At 33.3% G+C, this 17,921-nt stretch overlaps 1 protein-coding gene across 1 annotated transcript; it reads right to left on the bottom strand.

Moving 5' to 3' along the window:
• Positions 1-9,133: 9,133 nt before the first annotated feature.
• Positions 9,134-10,538, bottom strand: LOC143602553 (putative xyloglucan endotransglucosylase/hydrolase protein 10). Its single transcript, XM_077079616.1, has 4 exons — positions 10,050-10,538; positions 9,884-9,984; positions 9,610-9,803; positions 9,134-9,536 (listed from the first exon to the last, which is right to left on the bottom strand). Exons 1-4 carry the CDS (start codon positions 10,306-10,308, stop codon positions 9,134-9,136), a joined length of 957 nt encoding a protein of 318 aa, XP_076935731.1. The 5' UTR covers positions 10,309-10,538.
• Between the last annotated feature and the right edge of the window lie 7,383 nt (positions 10,539-17,921).

The following is a 17,921-nucleotide window of genomic DNA, read 5'->3' as shown; positions in this document are numbered from 1 at the left end:
TCTAGCCGTCTAGGTATTATGTATGAAGATGATGGTGGGAAAGAAGTAAAGAGAGAGAAAGAATTGAATGATTGATGGAAAAATGTTAGATATAAAGTCTTTTTTATAATTATTTAATGAATTATTTTTAGTTAGATAGATAAAATGACCAAAATGCCCTCCCATGTTTCGATACGTCATGATTTAACTGGGTTTTTGGATGGTCGTTAGTGTAAAGTACTAAAACTGAGGCAAAAATCCAAATAAAGGATAAAAAGTGAAACTCATTTTCAAAAAGGACCCAAACCATAATAATGTATATTCGAAAGGACAAAATTTGTAATTTTTTTCTTATAAATTTGTAGTTTGTTGGGTTTGCTAAGTGGCAATGATGTTGCTGTTCGCAAACCGATTCCAGTGAAGATGTTGTCGTCTGTTGATGATAAGTTTTTGAAAGCCACATATTTTTTTAACATTTGTGATATTTGTACCATTATATTTGTAAGTGAATTATTACACTCTTTATGGTATCCTATTTATCTTTGAAGATTTATTGAATACTGATTAAGTAGTTTTTACTTATTTGCAGCCTAAGAGTATCATTATCCTTGCTACAATTAAGGTCATCTGTCCAGATACAGAGTGGTATTACATTGGGTGTAATACCTGTAGCCGTAAACTCATGGAAAATAATGGTGAATGGGGAAAGGAATATGAATGCAAAACCGAAAGATGCAATGTGTTAGGTGTTCTCTCTACACCTAGGTATTTATTGAAAACAAATTCAAATGTGTACTTTGTTCATTTTAGAATTATCTGTTTTTCTACCTATTAACCTATACTTATTTTTTCTATAGTCAACTATCAAGAATTAAGCATATTTTGGTAAAACATTCAGGAACTTTTTTTTCTAACTAATGGGCAAAGGGAATGAATACCGAAACAACAATTCTATATCGGGAAAATGGTCCGATATAAACGTCAAGTGTCAACTCTTTTTTAGAGTGTTAACCAACGGAATTTTAACCAGTTGGGTAGTGGTGCGAATTATGCGGATATCATTGCGATGGCTTTAGTAGAGTACCAAAGTACTTAGGGACCTTTTAATTGCATGAAGTGTTGGCAACATCTTCGTGATCACCCTAAGTGGGGTGTCGTATCCCCCATCGGGCCCGGAAGCAGGCGGCAACCAAAAAGATTCAAAACATCGTCCTTGGTTGATCAAGAAATGTCAAGTCTGATGCTCAAAACTTCGACTTAAACTATGATGATTTTGGTACTAATGAGGATGCGTATGACAAACCTAGTAGAAGAAGTCGTGGAAAAGAGAAAGCGGTGAGGCCGTTGTCAAAATGAAAGAAGAATTCAACGAAATGAATTGTCGAATTAATGATATACACGATATTGGGAATCAAGGTTTTCAATTAACGCAACAAAATTTTCAATCCAATAAGAAGTTCGCCGAGATATTAAAAGTGAGGCAAGTGGACAAAGATCTCACATTTTTGCAGGATCTGATCGACCACCTCACCGAACATGACCGGGCTTTAACTCAAATAAAAAGAGAGAACATTATTGGGAAAATATAGTAGTATCCTTTTTAAGTACTTTTTAAGTACCGTTTATGTATTTTTTTAGTGTGTTTTTTTTTAATTTTTAATGTAGTGTTTTAATTTATTGTAATTCTTTATTTATTTTATTTAATAAAAATTTATTTGTTCTATTCTTATAATAATAATAATAATAATAATAATAATAATTAGCTTCATTCACTACAAACTCTTTTTGACAAAGTAAACTCATATAAGGCTATTCATTACGGAGGGGTTACGTCATCACCACGTAGGAAACGAGGCTTCAAAAAACCTTTTTGATAACACCCCGTTGTGGTTTAAAGCTCATTTAATATCCCACTATATATATATATATATATGTATATGTGTGTATGAGAGGGAGAGGGAGAGAGATAGGGCCCATAATCCCCCCACTATGGCGCCGGTCTTGATGAGCCCCGCCCCTTCGACAGCTGTGACACCCGGCTAAAAATTAGCCTAAACTGCGACTAATATAATCTCGATTAGCAATAAAATTTCATCATTATGAGAAAAATCTTCTTTATTAGTGATCACGTTTCAAAGTCAACAAAAAGTGCAAAAATCGCCACGTAACGAGCCTGACGTGGAATAACCTCGGGTAGCGAGTCAAAAAGTAAATAAATCCTTAAAGGGGCTAAATGATCTCGAAAAATTTCAATACATATTAAAGTAGTCGAGACAATGTATAATCTTAATTTTAGAAGGCTCGAATCGCAAAAATTGCAAAATAAGTAACCCGAGTGTCGGCGGACGACCCGGTAAGGACCCAACGTCAACAATTTCCAAAAATTAGTTTCTTAGGCTTGTATTATCAAGAATCCAATTTCGTTCAAAATCTGACAAAAATTATTAAAAACGAGATTCGTTTGATTAGCTAAAATTCGTTAGACGTTAAAACGGAAACTTAAGTTTTTTGTTTAAACACCTACTTACTAAACCAAAACCTTGTGCCATCACCCATTTTTTTCTCAAAACCAACACACATGTCACTTTCAATCATTATCTAGTCATTATATCTTCTAAAAACATGTGTGTTGTAACATTCTCATCCATACACCTTTCACCCCAATGATTACCCTAATCATTATCCTTATGTGTTGTCATCACCTACACCATTCATTTTTCAAACACGCTCCTTTCTCTCTGTATATACATGACACAAACACACACATACAAACACACTCAAAAATCAAATATTAAACACACATATACATAATCATAATCAAGAAATCATGGAGGTATAATCAAGAATAAGGATCAAGAAAACTAGGAAGAAATTAAGGAAGAAGAACGCCATTATCACACCCACTACACTCTCAATCTTATCTTTAGATCTTCAAGAACACAAGTAAGTTTTGTTTATGAGTTGATTTCTTGGAATTATGTGTTCTTGAGATTGAGATTGAACTTGAAAGTTTGAAATTTTGGATATTGATGTGTGTTTATGTGAGCCGTATGTATGTATGTGTGTGTAAGAGGATGGATTAAACCCACTTATACATACATACATACATGATTGAGATTGAACTTGAAAGTTTGAAATTTTGGATATTGATGTGTGTGTATGTGAGCCGTATGTATGTATGTGTGTGTAAGAGGATGGATTAAACCCACTTATACATACATACATACATACATACATACATACATACATACATAGATACATACATACATACATACATACATTCATCTTGAAGTTCATACTTTGATTGTTAAGATTGATTAGAAACATTGTTGAATATTTGATATTTAAGTGTAATCATGGATGAAATTGATGTTAGGAAGAATTTTTTTGTTAGTTATTAATAAAAAGGATTGATAATATGGACATGAATTATTGAAAAATTGTTGTTAGAAATGAACAAAACAAGAGTTTGTTCATAATTGAAATTTGGGGATTCTTGGGTTTTGGATTAATTAGGGATTTTGGATGGATTGTTGAATCAAAAAGTGATATTGGGTAACCTAACTGAAAGTAAGATAGGTTGTATGTTAGAATTAATAGTTGGAACTTGAAGATTAACAAAGATTGTTAAAGTTACTAAATAAGAAAACTTTAATTTAAGAAAAGTTGAATCTTTGATTATGATGTGGATACTTGTGATGAATGTGATCAATATGTGATTAATAATAACTTTGAAATAATATAGGGTGCATGATTAGAAGCATGGATTAGTTAACACGTTGGTTAAAATGGACAACAACTTACTAAAAATAAAAACTTTGTTGCTTAACTAATTGAAAGATCAAAACTTGAATAGAGCATTAGGGTGCATGAAACTATATCAAACTAGTTGGATGATATAAAATTAGATCCAAGCTTAATCAAATTTTAAAGATTGAATTAGATAGAATTATCAAAAAAATAAAAGTTACTATAATAGGAAACTTTGTTAGTTAAACACTTAGGAAATTCATAATTTGATTGGTTAATGAACTACTTAAACTTATACGTAAATGAAATGATGATTTGAACCTGGACATTTAGGTATTAATATGCTATTTGTTCATATAAAAATAACAAAACTTGATTAGTAACATTATTAATAAACTTAGAATATGAACTAAAAACTTGAAAATTTGGGTTAAACGTGTCTTGCGAAATGATTTGATCAAAACTGCAATTTATGGCGAATTATGTGTCCTTATATGTGTGATTAGTCCATTAGATGATTAGTATAGGCTTGTTTAATTTAATTGACTTGTCGGTAACGTTAACGGTCGAAAAATCGGCTTTTTGAACAAAACCGACACGACTTTTAGGGACTGTTTTAGAACAGCCCCTAAAGTGGTAAAATACTCATGTATAACATAAGTTAATACATGAGAAAAGTACAAGATAATAAAACTTAGTCCTAAACGGTTTGTGTCGCGAAAACCGACACGAAAACGTTAAAAAGTTGCTATTTTAAGAAAATATAAACAAAATGAAAATAATATATTTTCACAAGTTAACTTATAAAACTTGATCAATATACATGAAAAAAGTATTTCATAGTTACATTTTAAACGAAAAACCGAAACGATTCATTTTAAGCATAAAACCGACAAAACCGACGAAACCGACAATAATTGTGAAAAATAAAAGATTAATATTTTCTTAAAACTTTCCAGCAACTAAAACTTAAAATATTATTACATATTTTAAGTGTTTATTTATTTGACATAGTTATTTAAAATAATAGCTAACGGAAAGCCGAACTATGTGTACTCGCTTATTTGCTTATGTGCTTATGTAAATACTAAACTAGGATTAATAAACTAAAAAGGGCTTTATATAAAACTAAAACCAAGTTTTTATTAACAAAACGTGTACTAATATAGGACACGCAAATTCTGGAACGAAAAGCTACATGCCGTGAGTTTCTCTATCGAACCCCCTCGATTTTTAACTGGAAATGTTTTCAAAACGATATTTAATTTGTGTTTTGGGGAAAAGCATATTATTTATTACATATTGTTTTCGTTGTTGTTTTATAAAGACATTTTATTTTACAAATTGGTGTATGATGAGCCTGGTTGGCTAAATAACAGTTAACCCTAGAAAGGGGCACAGAAATATTAGTAGATCTACTGGGGTGACGCCCCCCACTTCCAATCGCGTTGGGTTAAAAGCGGGAATATTTTGAGTATTGTATGTATCGGGTTATCAACTATGATAGTCATACGTAATGTCGTATTCTTAGCTAGTTTACAACAGCTCAATTTGTTTAAAAATGAAATGCCTATTGTTTTGTGATGTAATGACGGTAGATCATTACACACGGATTGGTGATATAATGGCGGTAGACCATTATACACTGGATATTTTGGATATAATTTGGGGTGTAGTGACGATTACACACGAATTAATATCGGATATAATGGCATAAGATCATTATATGTTTTCGATTCATATATATATATGGAGTATTTTGTTATAAAAGGAAACTCACCAACACATCGTGTTGATCGATATTTTAATATGCTTTTCTTATGGAAGCTTCGCCAAAAGCGCGGGAAAAGTTGTGACGTGTGTTTGAATGAAAAATGTTGACTTTATGTTGAACTTGTAAATTGAATAAAAATCGTGTAATATGACACGTGTAATAACTCTGATGGTTAAATAAAGTTCGACTTTTGTTTGAAATATATATTTAAATGTAATTGGCTGAAACGGCGTCTGTCACCGCCCGAAAGACTTGGTCAAAGTCTTCCGCTGTTTAAATTAAGATTTTTGGGGTGTGACAACAACGCCCCTCAACGATGTACCAGCCCGAAGACCCCCCAACCCCGCTCCTAAACCTGCCCATAACGACCTGTCTAAAGGCTACATTTATGTGTGACAATTTAAGTAATCAAGACTTAAAAAACAAACCGCATCTCCCAAAACCTCTCCACCGACCGAAAACTTTAATTGCACCAATTTAAAAATGACGACTTCACTGATTTTGATAAACTACAGTTCACTCACTAATTACTAAAAAAACGAAATGAAACATAACAATATAATAAAAATATAAATAATTTTTTATCCCCCGTATTACGGGGGTTGTTTTATATTATTTGTTTTTAATATTTATTTATTTTTTGAATTTTTATTTTATTTATTGTATGAAAGTTAATAATATACTTATGGTTTGATGATAAATTGTTTCACAAATAAATGAGATGTTATAATCCAGTTTAAAAGCTATATGAGTTTAATGAGACCCAAGACCCGTTTATTTTTTCTACTATAAAATTGGTTTTTTAATTATAAATAATATATATCTTTTTATTAAATAAATCATATATTAATTTTTAATATATCCCTACTTTATAGGATTTTTATATCAAATATTTGGTGAGATTAGTTTTTAATTTGATGAGATGTTATAACTCGTTTAAGAAATATATGGGTTTGATGAGACCCACACACGTGAATTCGGGTCAAATGCATGAGAAGCTTTTATTTAAAAATCAAGCAAATCGGGTGACCCTAAAAAAAAGGAAGCGACAACATCGCGACACGTAGGATTTTTGTTTCTTCGGTTATATATATTATTATAGATATAATAAAACATTGTGTAAAACAATGGCAAAAAATCATCTCTAAAAAATGTAATATAAATAAAAATATAATAAAACATGACAGAGTCACCATAAAACAACAACAGAGCTGACTTGGGCGGCGATCCGTAACAGCATCACCACCACAAATGGCCACAACCCACCACCATCACAAAAAACCACTCTCCAGCACCAGCAGCAACTACTTGTTCATCTTCATCTTCATCTTCATCTCCCCAAATCACCAAACCATCATCAACCAATACAATGGAACCAACTGTGATTACTCAGACGGCAGGTGGTTCTACGATCCCACCTCACGCTACGACCACACCCTAATCATTGCCCCCTTCCAATCTTTGATCCCATTCTCTTTCTCCACTCGCATAGGGGTCTTAGTATCGGTAACACTTACTTACTTACTTACTTACTTGTAACTAACACTAGTACTAGTAGTAGTATTCTTTTCTTACTTTCATATCATATCATCTATTGGATCTTTATTTCACCAATTTCCAACTTCCTAGCTGAAATATGTTTGTTCCACACAGTAACTGGAGGCATAAAATTTGGACAAACACAAATGCAAGGTTAGGTTTCGGTTATCCAAGACACATTAACCGTAACCATAACCGATTGATTTCAGTTAACGGTTTGGTTTTCCTATTGCATTCAGTTGGTTAAATTAGGTCACGCTTTCATTTGCAATGACTATTGACTAGTGAAGGAGTTTATTAACTTCTTTAGATTTAACATATATGAATGACTGACTATCAAGGTTCAAGATGCTTCGCATATGCACTATATTGCACAATTGGTTCTTGTACATCTATGGTCTTGATATTTAACAACTTTTAACAGTGCAGGATTTGTTGGTGACTCCTTAAACCGGAACATGTTTGTTTCTCTTTTCTGTTCTCTGAGACTTGCTACCGATGAAGTAAAGAAGTGGCGTCCTGTTGGAGCTGACCGCGGATTTACTTTTCTTAAATACAACCTCACTATAGCATATCACCGAACTAATCTGTTGGCACGTTATGGTAGGTAAGCTGTTTTATGGTCATGTTTCATATATGCAACACTTATTTCTTGGTTGCTGCTTTTAAAAACCGACTCTTGCATCGTATTAATTTGACGCAGGTGGTCGGCCAATGATAAGGGTGGTCAGCTGGAATCTCTAGGGTATAAAGAAGGTTACAGAATTGATGTCGATATACCTGACGGGACATGGGCAGAGGCTCCAAGTTTTCATGACATTCTCATTTACAACACTGGCCATTGGTAATATTACATACATTCCTTCTAAAAACAAGAAAAAACTTTTGTTTAGAAATTGGCAATCCTTATATGTTTATGTACATGTGTATTTGCCAGGTGGTGGGCCCCTTCGAAGTTTGACCCTGTAAAATCCCCTATGCTTTTCTTTAAAAATGGTCAGCCGTTGATACCGCCCATATCTCCTGAAATCGGCCTTGATTTAGTTTTAAGACACATGGTAAGTATTTTTGCCAATCTACTGAACTTATTAAATGCGTTAAACTTTTATTGCAATTTTAATGCTTTGCATAAGCTTCTTGTTTATGTATATGATTATGGTCTATATCTTGTTCTTAACGTAAGAGCAGTCACATGAATTTCTTAGAGGTCGTGGAACGGGCTGTGTAAAATATGGTCAAAAGTCAAAGCTAGCACCTTTTTGGTACCAATTGCGTTGGCCCGAAACACTTTTATAGTTTATCCAAGATTTTACCTTTTTCTTTCTAAATAATTAGTTTGTCAAATGTAATTACACAAATTATATTATTTGATAACAATCTAGTTTTTGAATAAAACAAATAGAGGTTTTATGAATTAAAAATACACTACAGCTTACTTTCGACTTGTTTAACCCATTGACCAGTACTCTGAACTATTTATTCTTCTATGTTTTGACCAGTTAAAGATAAGATAATACACATATACTTGATTTGAATCTTTTTATTTTTTATGCCTAGATATCATACGTGGAAGAAAAGGCAAGGCCCGGGACGGTTCTGTTTTTCCGCACTCAATCCCCTCGGCATTTTGAAGGTGGTGATTGGAACGAAGGTGGTTCCTGTAAACGTCTGCAACCATTATCACCACACGAGGTTGAAAAGTTTTTTTCTGTGCAAAATAATGGAACGAATGTTGAAACACGGGTAGTAAACGAACATCTATTTGAAGCAATTAAGGGAACTGCGTTTCGATTATTGGATATTACACGTATGAGTGAGTTTAGAGCCGATGCTCATCCTTCTTCAGCTGGTGGAAAGAAGCATGATGATTGTATGCATTGGTGCTTACCTGGCATTACTGATACATGGAATGATTTGTTTGTTGCGCGTTTAAGTAGCATCAAGGTACGCTAACTTATATTTGTCATCTGACATGTAGAATTGTACATTTCACATTGTTTTAGTGTGATTAGTTATTATTCATATCATATATTTATCTTGTATAATACCATGAAAGACTTAATTACATATTCTTTGATAGAGATCAAAGAATCAATATTTTGAAAGATAACATTCTTTTGGGAGATTATATTGAAACCTCTCATTATCTTGACAATAGTCATAAATCAGGTGATATTTTCTAACCCATTTGAACCATCTCCTTTGTTCCCAACTTAAAGAACTAAACTCATTATTATTCCACCAATTGCTTGAACCATTTGCTCTGCAAAACCTTGCATTTCCCTTCCATACGCAAGCGTCAATCGTGTAATTTGCAAACGATGCAATGAAGGGACCCTTTGACCAGTCAACTTTATCCTGCCCGCCACGTGTCGCCCAATTGCTACCGTCCCATAGGCTGATCTTGATCCCCATTGGCTGCCACCTAGGATACGCGACCCCTTTGTCTGCATGGTTTCTGTATGTTCTTATTGGAACATGATCCACCATAAACCTGTTTTCACCTTTTAGTTACATAATGAACTTAGAAAAGCTTTGTTTGAAAAGAAAATTGAATAAGCGCATACACGATTTGATGAAGATTCCATAATATTGAATAGGTATGGAAATCCTTAGTGGGGTCAAACCACAAGTAGATTCTCTCTTCTCGGTTGTCAAAACCGTCAGCATATACATTTGTTTGAAGAATATAAGGTTGGCCTGAAACATTTCCTAGGAACTCAAAATCGATTTCATCTCGATTAGGCTGATCTGATGTAAGCTGCATTGTAACAAAATTTTATATAAAATAACAATAATAATAATACCAATAAGAAGGCGAATCAGCTGAGGGATTATTACATAGAACGCCAAGACTGTGCCTGCTGAATAACCCGGGACCAGCTTGATTGGCATGTCAATTTGTCCGAATAAAAACATGTCATTAGAAGCGATAGACGAACCTATAAATAATGTTTTTGTTAGTTAAAAAACACGGTATATAAAAAAAAATGTTTAGTCGTTTCACCTGATTCTTGATCGAGCTTCAAGCTCCTTGATCGGCCATCAGTCGAAGTGTTGACATGGCTAGGTGACCAAGTGACAAAGAAATCGTTATTGAAGTTTCCGGTTGAAACGACCGAAGCAAATGAAGTTTGTAATGAATATAAGAGGAAAATCCCACATTGGAAAATGGGTTTTAAGTTGTCCATGGCCCTGTTTTTATGGTTCATCTGTGTCATACAATATAAAAGATTATGATTTATGAATGTTGCATGTATATGCATATATATATTTATAGTTGATTGGGGTGGGTTTTGTTGACATTTGGGAGAAAGGAAGAGAATGATTGTGGGAAAAGGGATAACATCAAGTTTCTCTCTTGTTAGGGTTCCTGTTGATGACTTGATCCTCTTAGGCTTCCTTCTTTCAGTTAGTTACATATTATTCTTTTCTTCTTATTATTATAAAATTATGTATGTGTGTTTTATTTGATCTATATAAATGTTTTGATAAAAGAATATAATAATTGGAAGTGAGGAAAAGAAGAAAAGCCAGTAGACACAAGTTTTAAACTAACTACAGGTTAGTGAAGTTACTAGACTATAAAGTAATCAATAAACTAATCGTTATTTTATACTGTCCCTAAACATTAGGAATGCAATTAGAACGAAAAAGAAAAACAACCTTTTAAAAGTTATTTGTTTGTATTATTTTGGCCACAAATCTAGCTAAAAAGTGCAGTAATATCATATATTGATGGATTTACCATACATTTGTTTACAACACTTGTGGCTCATGAAATAAAAGGTTGTTCAAAACTTTTATTTGATGAGGTAGGATAAGTCAGTCTGCTTGTTAGTTAATTTTTTTTTTTTTTTTTTTTTTTTTGTTAGCTATAGCCTATTTTCACTTATGAAAACAACCAAATAACATGGTCTGTGTCGACTAGAGATCAATATCACTCAATATGGTATTAACTTTTTCTCAAAAGTTTTAGTCAATTATATAAAAAGTCCAATTGGGCTAACATCACCGCTACCATGGTTGATCTTCACTTCCTATTTGTTGTTACCACCTCCATCGCCGCCTTTGCCACCGACACTGACTCTCCCACCACCATCCACTGACACCCTCATCACCACCATTGTTGCTGCCGCTTCCACCACTGCCACCCTGACACCACCTTGTAGCCTCCCCAACAGCACAACCACCACTACCGTCTCAAGCATGGGTGATCATCTCTCGGGCCAACGCAATAAACCCGACCAAGCTAAATCATTGTATGTATGTGTATCCATGTGTGACACCATTGTATGTGTATAATTTGTACGTGTAAATGTTATCCCTTAAACATATAAAAGTGTTCAAAAATATAGAACACTTTATATGGCATCACTTAAATCGCACAGCCTCATCTAATTCAATACAACCCGAATCTTAATGCAAGAACGACCTGAACAACGTGAAAAGGACCATACCCACCCACCCACCCACCCTTATATGGTCCCGTCTTTGGTTCTCATTTCTAAGCCAATATAGTTAGCCGGTTTGGGTTTGACCCATTGCTCACCCAACTCGCCACTATAGTCACCGTAAAAATACAGCGGATTGACGGGTGAACTTATTTTAGTACCTTTTCTTAAAAAAGAAAACGATTAAGTTCAACCCGGCTTAATTAGGCCAAAATTATTTTGACCAAAACCAAATTGATACTTTTTTTAAAAGCGAGTCGTTTAAACCTGAACAGCCAAATTTGTGAGGCTTGTCGTAAACATGTAAGGAGTTATGTTAAGCCACATATAGAATTACAAATGGCCTTGTTACAATTTATTTATAGAAAGTTGATAGCCCAACCCAAAAGATTCACGGATGACCCGTTGATGATTGTAAAAGTTAAAATGGTTCACGATCAACTTGCATTTTCTTCTTCTTCTTCTTCTTCTTCATCAACTTCAAACATCAATCTCCAACTTATTAAACCATAAGCCCACCCTGCTTCCACTTCCAATCTCAAGGTATTAACTGTCTTATCATTTTCTTTCTACTTCTTTTATGGTATTTCATATTGTTTTTACTTACACATTAACTTCACTCGAGTAACGCCCTTGAACTTAGAAGGTAGGTTCATTAAGTTAGTTTACTCTAATTGTTGTGGTTTTCATACTGATTAGACTGTTTAGGGATAAGGGTGGTTTTTCGAATTCGAATTAATGTTTTAGGTTTGGTACAATATCAGGCAAAATGTTTGAAAGATTGTAAGACTTGATTAAATTTGATTTTCCTGTTGATATTTTGGTTGTATTTGATTTATATATGGAATTTGGGATGAGCAAATAACTGATAAATCTATACGTAACTGAATTAACTGAACCAAACAATTAACCGATCGTTCGGTTAAGCCATAACTGCTTAATCGAATTTGATCCTAATTATCTTTTGAAAAAATTAGTGATCCAGGTTCATCATGTGTAAGCCTCATTATGCAAAGAAACCAGAGGCCAAAAGGAATCAAAACCACCAAACATGTTTTGAGGGTTTGTCTCATAATTTCCGCATGTTGTTGGTTGATCTTCCAAATCAAGCGGTCCCATTACAAGCACAAAGATTTGGAGTCTGTTGACACCAACATCTTACCGCGTACAAATAATATGAATGAAGTCATAATATTAGGAAGGAAAGATCTTCAACCCAGGGAAACCGCAATGCATGAAGAAAAAGAAGAAGAAGATGAGATTGATGAAAATGAAGAGTTTGAGTTTGATGATGAAGAGGCGCGCGAAGAACATTATAAAGCAGATGATGCTTCTAGCGCGGTTACGGATAAACGTGAAGACCAAACTTTGGATAACATCAAGTTTCTTGAAATGGGCATCTTAGAAAATGAAAATAACGGGGCTAAGATTCAAGAAACGGGATCTAAATCCGTCAACGCTTCTGTGGGTCATAGTCGATATGGTTTTGATTCAACTCGGATGTTAGAAGAATCTAAAACATCCTTAAAGATAACTAATATGTCAGCGGTTGTTGAACCACAAGCAACCTTAACTAAAGAAGATCCGGATGATGTTCAGCATGATGCCATTGACTCGACTGATTTTATACGGCTAGATGAACTTGACAACAGTGAAGGTACTGTAGTGGAATGATGCAAGATGGTTTGTGATGTGAATTTGAAAGAGTTCATATCATTTGAAATGTTATGTTGTGGACGTTGATGGATAATGTAGGCAGCCAAAAATGTAATAAGCCAATAATGTATTAATGGGTTTAATCTTTATAGCATGATAGGAAATTTAACCATTGGGTTAGAAACTTAGAATCACAAATGTTACATCAGTTTGGGCCTGGGTTTTGTAGGTCCGGCCCAACATTTGCACACCGTCTAACAAATTATTCGTATTTAATTATATCTAAATTGATGATATAATATAATAATAAGTTTAAAAGTGGATCATAAAAATATAAAATATGAAAGGCATATCCAGCCTAGGTATGTACAAACTTAGGTGAGAAGACCAAACATTTTTCCTGATTCTTTCATAGGAAAATGATGGTCTAGAAACTAGCAGCCAATGCACTGTATTTCACATCTAATCCTGCCAAACCATAAAACTTTTACAATATATTTCATGATTAATCAAAACAACATATATAACCATGCCTGTTCAAAAAAAATATGTTAGTATTTAGGTCCATGTGATTTGAGTAAAGTTACATATTCAGATACTGTTAAAAGTAAAGGTAATAAGTTAGAGTTTTGTGCCTTCAATTTTGTAAGGAGTTTGAGTGTTAGGATTGCTTGGGGCAGCATTTGTCAATCCATGAAAGAGGGTGGGCTTGTAATTAGACAAGAAATTTTCTTGGTGTAGTAGGGTAGCGTAGCGCCGCAAGCCACCTCACTAGTTTAACACCCCAAATCTCAACCAAGGCATTACGCATGAGCGCCAAGATGTGAAAAGCCCCTTTGGGCGTTATGCTAGTAGCGGGCGCTAGGGTGTATGGGATGGGGCCACAATTTTAATCCAGCAAATCACATTACCTATACACATTTTTACATATATAATAATAATAATAATAATAATAATAATAATAATAATAATAATTGTGTTTTCAGTTAAACCATGACACGTTTTTGAGTGAAAAAATAGTGGGAGCTCTCTGTCTATGTGACGGGACGTTTTTCACGCTTTAGTTAACCACTACACATAGTCTAAAACCTAATCATGTTACTTTCCTGTTAAGCTAAGGCTAATTTTTTGTTACGTTAATATAGACGATAGAGCCTTATCGGACTTAATTGATCATCTTCATGTGAGCATGGTTGTAGCCTATAGGGAGCAAATAGAATTTTGATAGGGATGACAATGATACATTATTCATCATTTATGTAAAACGTGTGAGAGGTTTGTAAATGATACGATATCTTTAAATATAAAAATTGTGGTCCATTTAACGTTTAAAACATATATTTAAAAGAATCAATTTTTGATGTTAAGGCTTTTCATAAGTTGATTAGATGGACCAGCCAAACCGCACTAACCCGGTACTATCAAAGTTATATTATTAGTTGTTGGTTTAAGGTCTTAGATTTAATGATTAGTGGAGTAATAACCCAAGAACAACCTAATTTGACATAGATTCTATGGTATTTCTGGTTGTAAAATTAGCCTATTGCACATGAATTCATGTAGATAAGCAATCATTTAAGTATTTATATTCAAATACTCGTAATAGTTTTGTATTTCAGAAGCTACATTTCAATATTAAATATTGATATAAGATTTAAAAATTTGATTATTCGTGTGAAGGAAAAAAACAAAAGGCCTTAGTTGTCCGTTTGATGAGCACTTTAAGGTTGATGGGGATGTTTTGGCCCACAAACCCATAATGTATTAACTGATAATAAGAAACTCCAACCAAGTTATGTTCTGTCTTCCGTTCACAGGAAGGAGGCCCTTCCCTTGTATTGTGCAAACCATCTCATTCATAGGCCCTTACAAATAAATAAATAAATAAATATAATCTACTTATCTATTTGTATCTTTATATAAATATAATATATGGTTCGTTCCTTGTGGGGATTTTATTTTCCATGTCAAGTGAAGCGTGGAACTAGTGGAATAATTACCTAAGTACAATATTACATTACGGATACATATAAAAAGTAATCTACATATATAATTAGACAGCCTTTACATATAATTTTCACAAACTTTAAAAGAAAAGGTTTTTCTTTTAAAGGTGTGTGTTATTAAATTAAATAGAATAAAACCCTTAATTTTAGTTTTGTGATGCAAATATTTGGTATATAATAGTTATATGTATTAACTAACAGTACACCATATATTGGGATACCGCTTAAAGTGGTGCGTCTAAGCTCTTAGGTTTGATTAAAAAAATATTTTTGAAAAATTATGGACCCCATTAAACTCATTACAAAGGTAAGTACAACTGTCAAGTTTCATTTAAGGTGTTCATAAATCGTTAATGCTAACTAAACCACCCAAAAATAAAGCAATGTTGGGTTATAATTTATGTGGTTTAAAGCTTTAACCAACAGCTTGGATGTTAAAACCAATCGTATAAACCGCGGCAATGGTCTAACTTTTTTTTTTCTTATACTTGGATATGTAGGTACCTATATAAATAATTGTTAAATCTATTATAATAAATAACTACCCATTTTTGTCACTTGTCACTTTCATAACCCTTCTTTTTTTTTCAACATTTCAGTATTGATCCTTATATTTTGAGTCATTTCAATATATAATTGAAGTTTATTTTTCTTGAATGTAAATCATTCGATTCATTCATTAACATTAATGTTGAAAGATAATAAAATAAGAAAATATCAAAATTGAAGTTGCGGACCTATTAGAATAAAATTTTAAAATCACAAGTAATTAAAATCAAAGTAAACTATAACTTGTTTTTAAACTAGGATTTGAGCAGCAATACATAATTTTTTATATAAGATTTGTTTCAAATTTGGATTTAAAATTTTCCCATATGTATTTGAACTCAGGAAAATGTGTATTTTCTTAATTTTCTCCTACCATTTTATATAAATATTGCAAACATGAAAAATACATTTTATATATATCTCGGTGTTTAGCATTAAATCATTGAAGTTGAATATTATAATTATAATTATAATCCATATGAATAACGATTTACTATATGAACTATCTATCATTTATTTTGTATGACTTTTATGTGAAGTATAAAAGGTTAGCAACAAAAAGATCAATATTTGGTTTTCAATACTTTCTTTCATAACTCAAGACAAAAATGCTCCAGAAACATATATTTTATGACTTGATTTATACTTTTTTATACATTCAAATATATTAAATTTAATATGTCTTATAATACAAATTGCTTAATTAAAAGCATTCAATTTTTTAAACAAAAAAATCCGTTTCAATCCCTTTCCACTATTTTTGCTTTCCAAAAATCATTTAGGATATGAAAACCTAGAATATCATTTTCATCAGTTATTCATTCAAATCATTTCAATATTATATTACTTAGTAATTTTAATTTTAGACAAATACAATAATTTGAGGTTATGTTAGTGTAACTTGTTGGGTAGTACATAATTAAAGTATCTATTATAGTTTATATTTAAAATAATAAAGCTATACATAATTTTTTTTTGAAAAAAAAAAGAATTTACTGTTATTTGAACATGGCTTTAAGTTAGTATGTATTTTTATCATTTTCCATTCATATGAAATGAAACAAATCATTTTGTTATATTTAAATTTTGGGGTTTATATGTTTCTTGATTATACAATTGCTAATTTTAATATATAAAATTAATTAAAATTTGTCATATGCTGTCACACCCGGCCCTGAGCGGCGGAAACAGCCGGGCGCGCGCGAGTGGGGATTGATAATTAAGCACGGGCCATTGCAAACATTCAAAGTAAGATTTTCATTGCGCATGAAATGTTTAATACAAATACATTACATTGTTTAAAAATTACATAAAAAAAACATCCAAGTATAAAAACTGTTGAAGATTTCCACGCCATATCCCCTTGCGCGGCGGGAACAACCACGCGCATCGAAGGGATAGAACTAAAATCTTCCAAAAAGCTAGTTTTAGATGTTCAGCGTGAGGTGCTCTAAGTGTGACTCCATGCGCTACCTAGTTATCTCCTGAAAGACACGTAAAACATTTGAATCAGTATAAACTGAGTGAGTTCACAAGTTTTAGTAACTTGATAAATCGCGTTGCATCATAGTCTTGATAAAAATCATATTGAAACACATTTCTGATTTCATGTCTAAACATATGCTTGATAATCCGTATGAAAACATAGATCTGACAACATATTTCTGATAGATCCGTTCCGCGGGTTACGCGCGAACGTTTCTGGAAAACGTGCTCGTCCATGCAAAGTGGCGCTGCCACTACGAGCTAAAATAATGTAATACCGTCCCGCGGGTTACGCGTGGACATTTCTGAAAACCGTGCTCGTCTGTGTAAGTGGCGCTGCCACTACGAGCGAATAATACCGTCCCGCGGGTTACGCGCGGACGTTGTGCCGGAAAACAAGGCGCTCGTCCATGCAAAGAGGTGCGACCCCTACGAGCGGGCTCAAACCCATAGTCCTGCCCCATGACCATACTAGGCACTCGTCCATGCAAAGAGGTGCGACCCCTACGAGTGGGTTGATCAAACCAGCAGTCCCTACCCTTAGAGTTCCAATGGTTCAGTGATCACTTACTCGAATTCTGGCGCACATACATCGTAAACCATAGATAACCGTTTGCATTGCTCATCATGAAACATAATTTAAACACAATCGTTTACATAACTTGTAAGTATACCATGATAAATCGTAATTTAAGTACGTGTCCCTCGCCCCGAAAACAGTTTAAAAAT

This window comes from Bidens hawaiensis, unplaced genomic scaffold (assembly GCF_021521415.1).
Source record: "Bidens hawaiensis isolate Kalapana, Puna unplaced genomic scaffold, B.hawaiensis_p1.1 tig00059157_1, whole genome shotgun sequence".
NCBI lineage: Eukaryota > Viridiplantae > Streptophyta > Magnoliopsida > Asterales > Asteraceae > Bidens > Bidens hawaiensis.
The sequence above is the reverse complement of the archived record's forward strand: the minus strand, read 5'-3'. Positions and strand labels throughout refer to the sequence as shown.

Coding starts and splice junctions, on each gene's coding strand:
- LOC143602553 (XM_077079616.1), bottom strand. CDS start 10,308: ATGCATATACATGCAACATTCATAAATCATAATCTTTTATATTGTATG. Junction 9,985..10,049: donor GAAGCTCGATCAAGAATCAG/GTGAAACGACTA, acceptor CATTATTTATAG/GTTCGTCTATCGCTTCTAAT. Junction 9,804..9,883: donor GCACAGTCTTGGCGTTCTAT/GTAATAATCCCT, acceptor GTTACAATGCAG/CTTACATCAGATCAGCCTAA.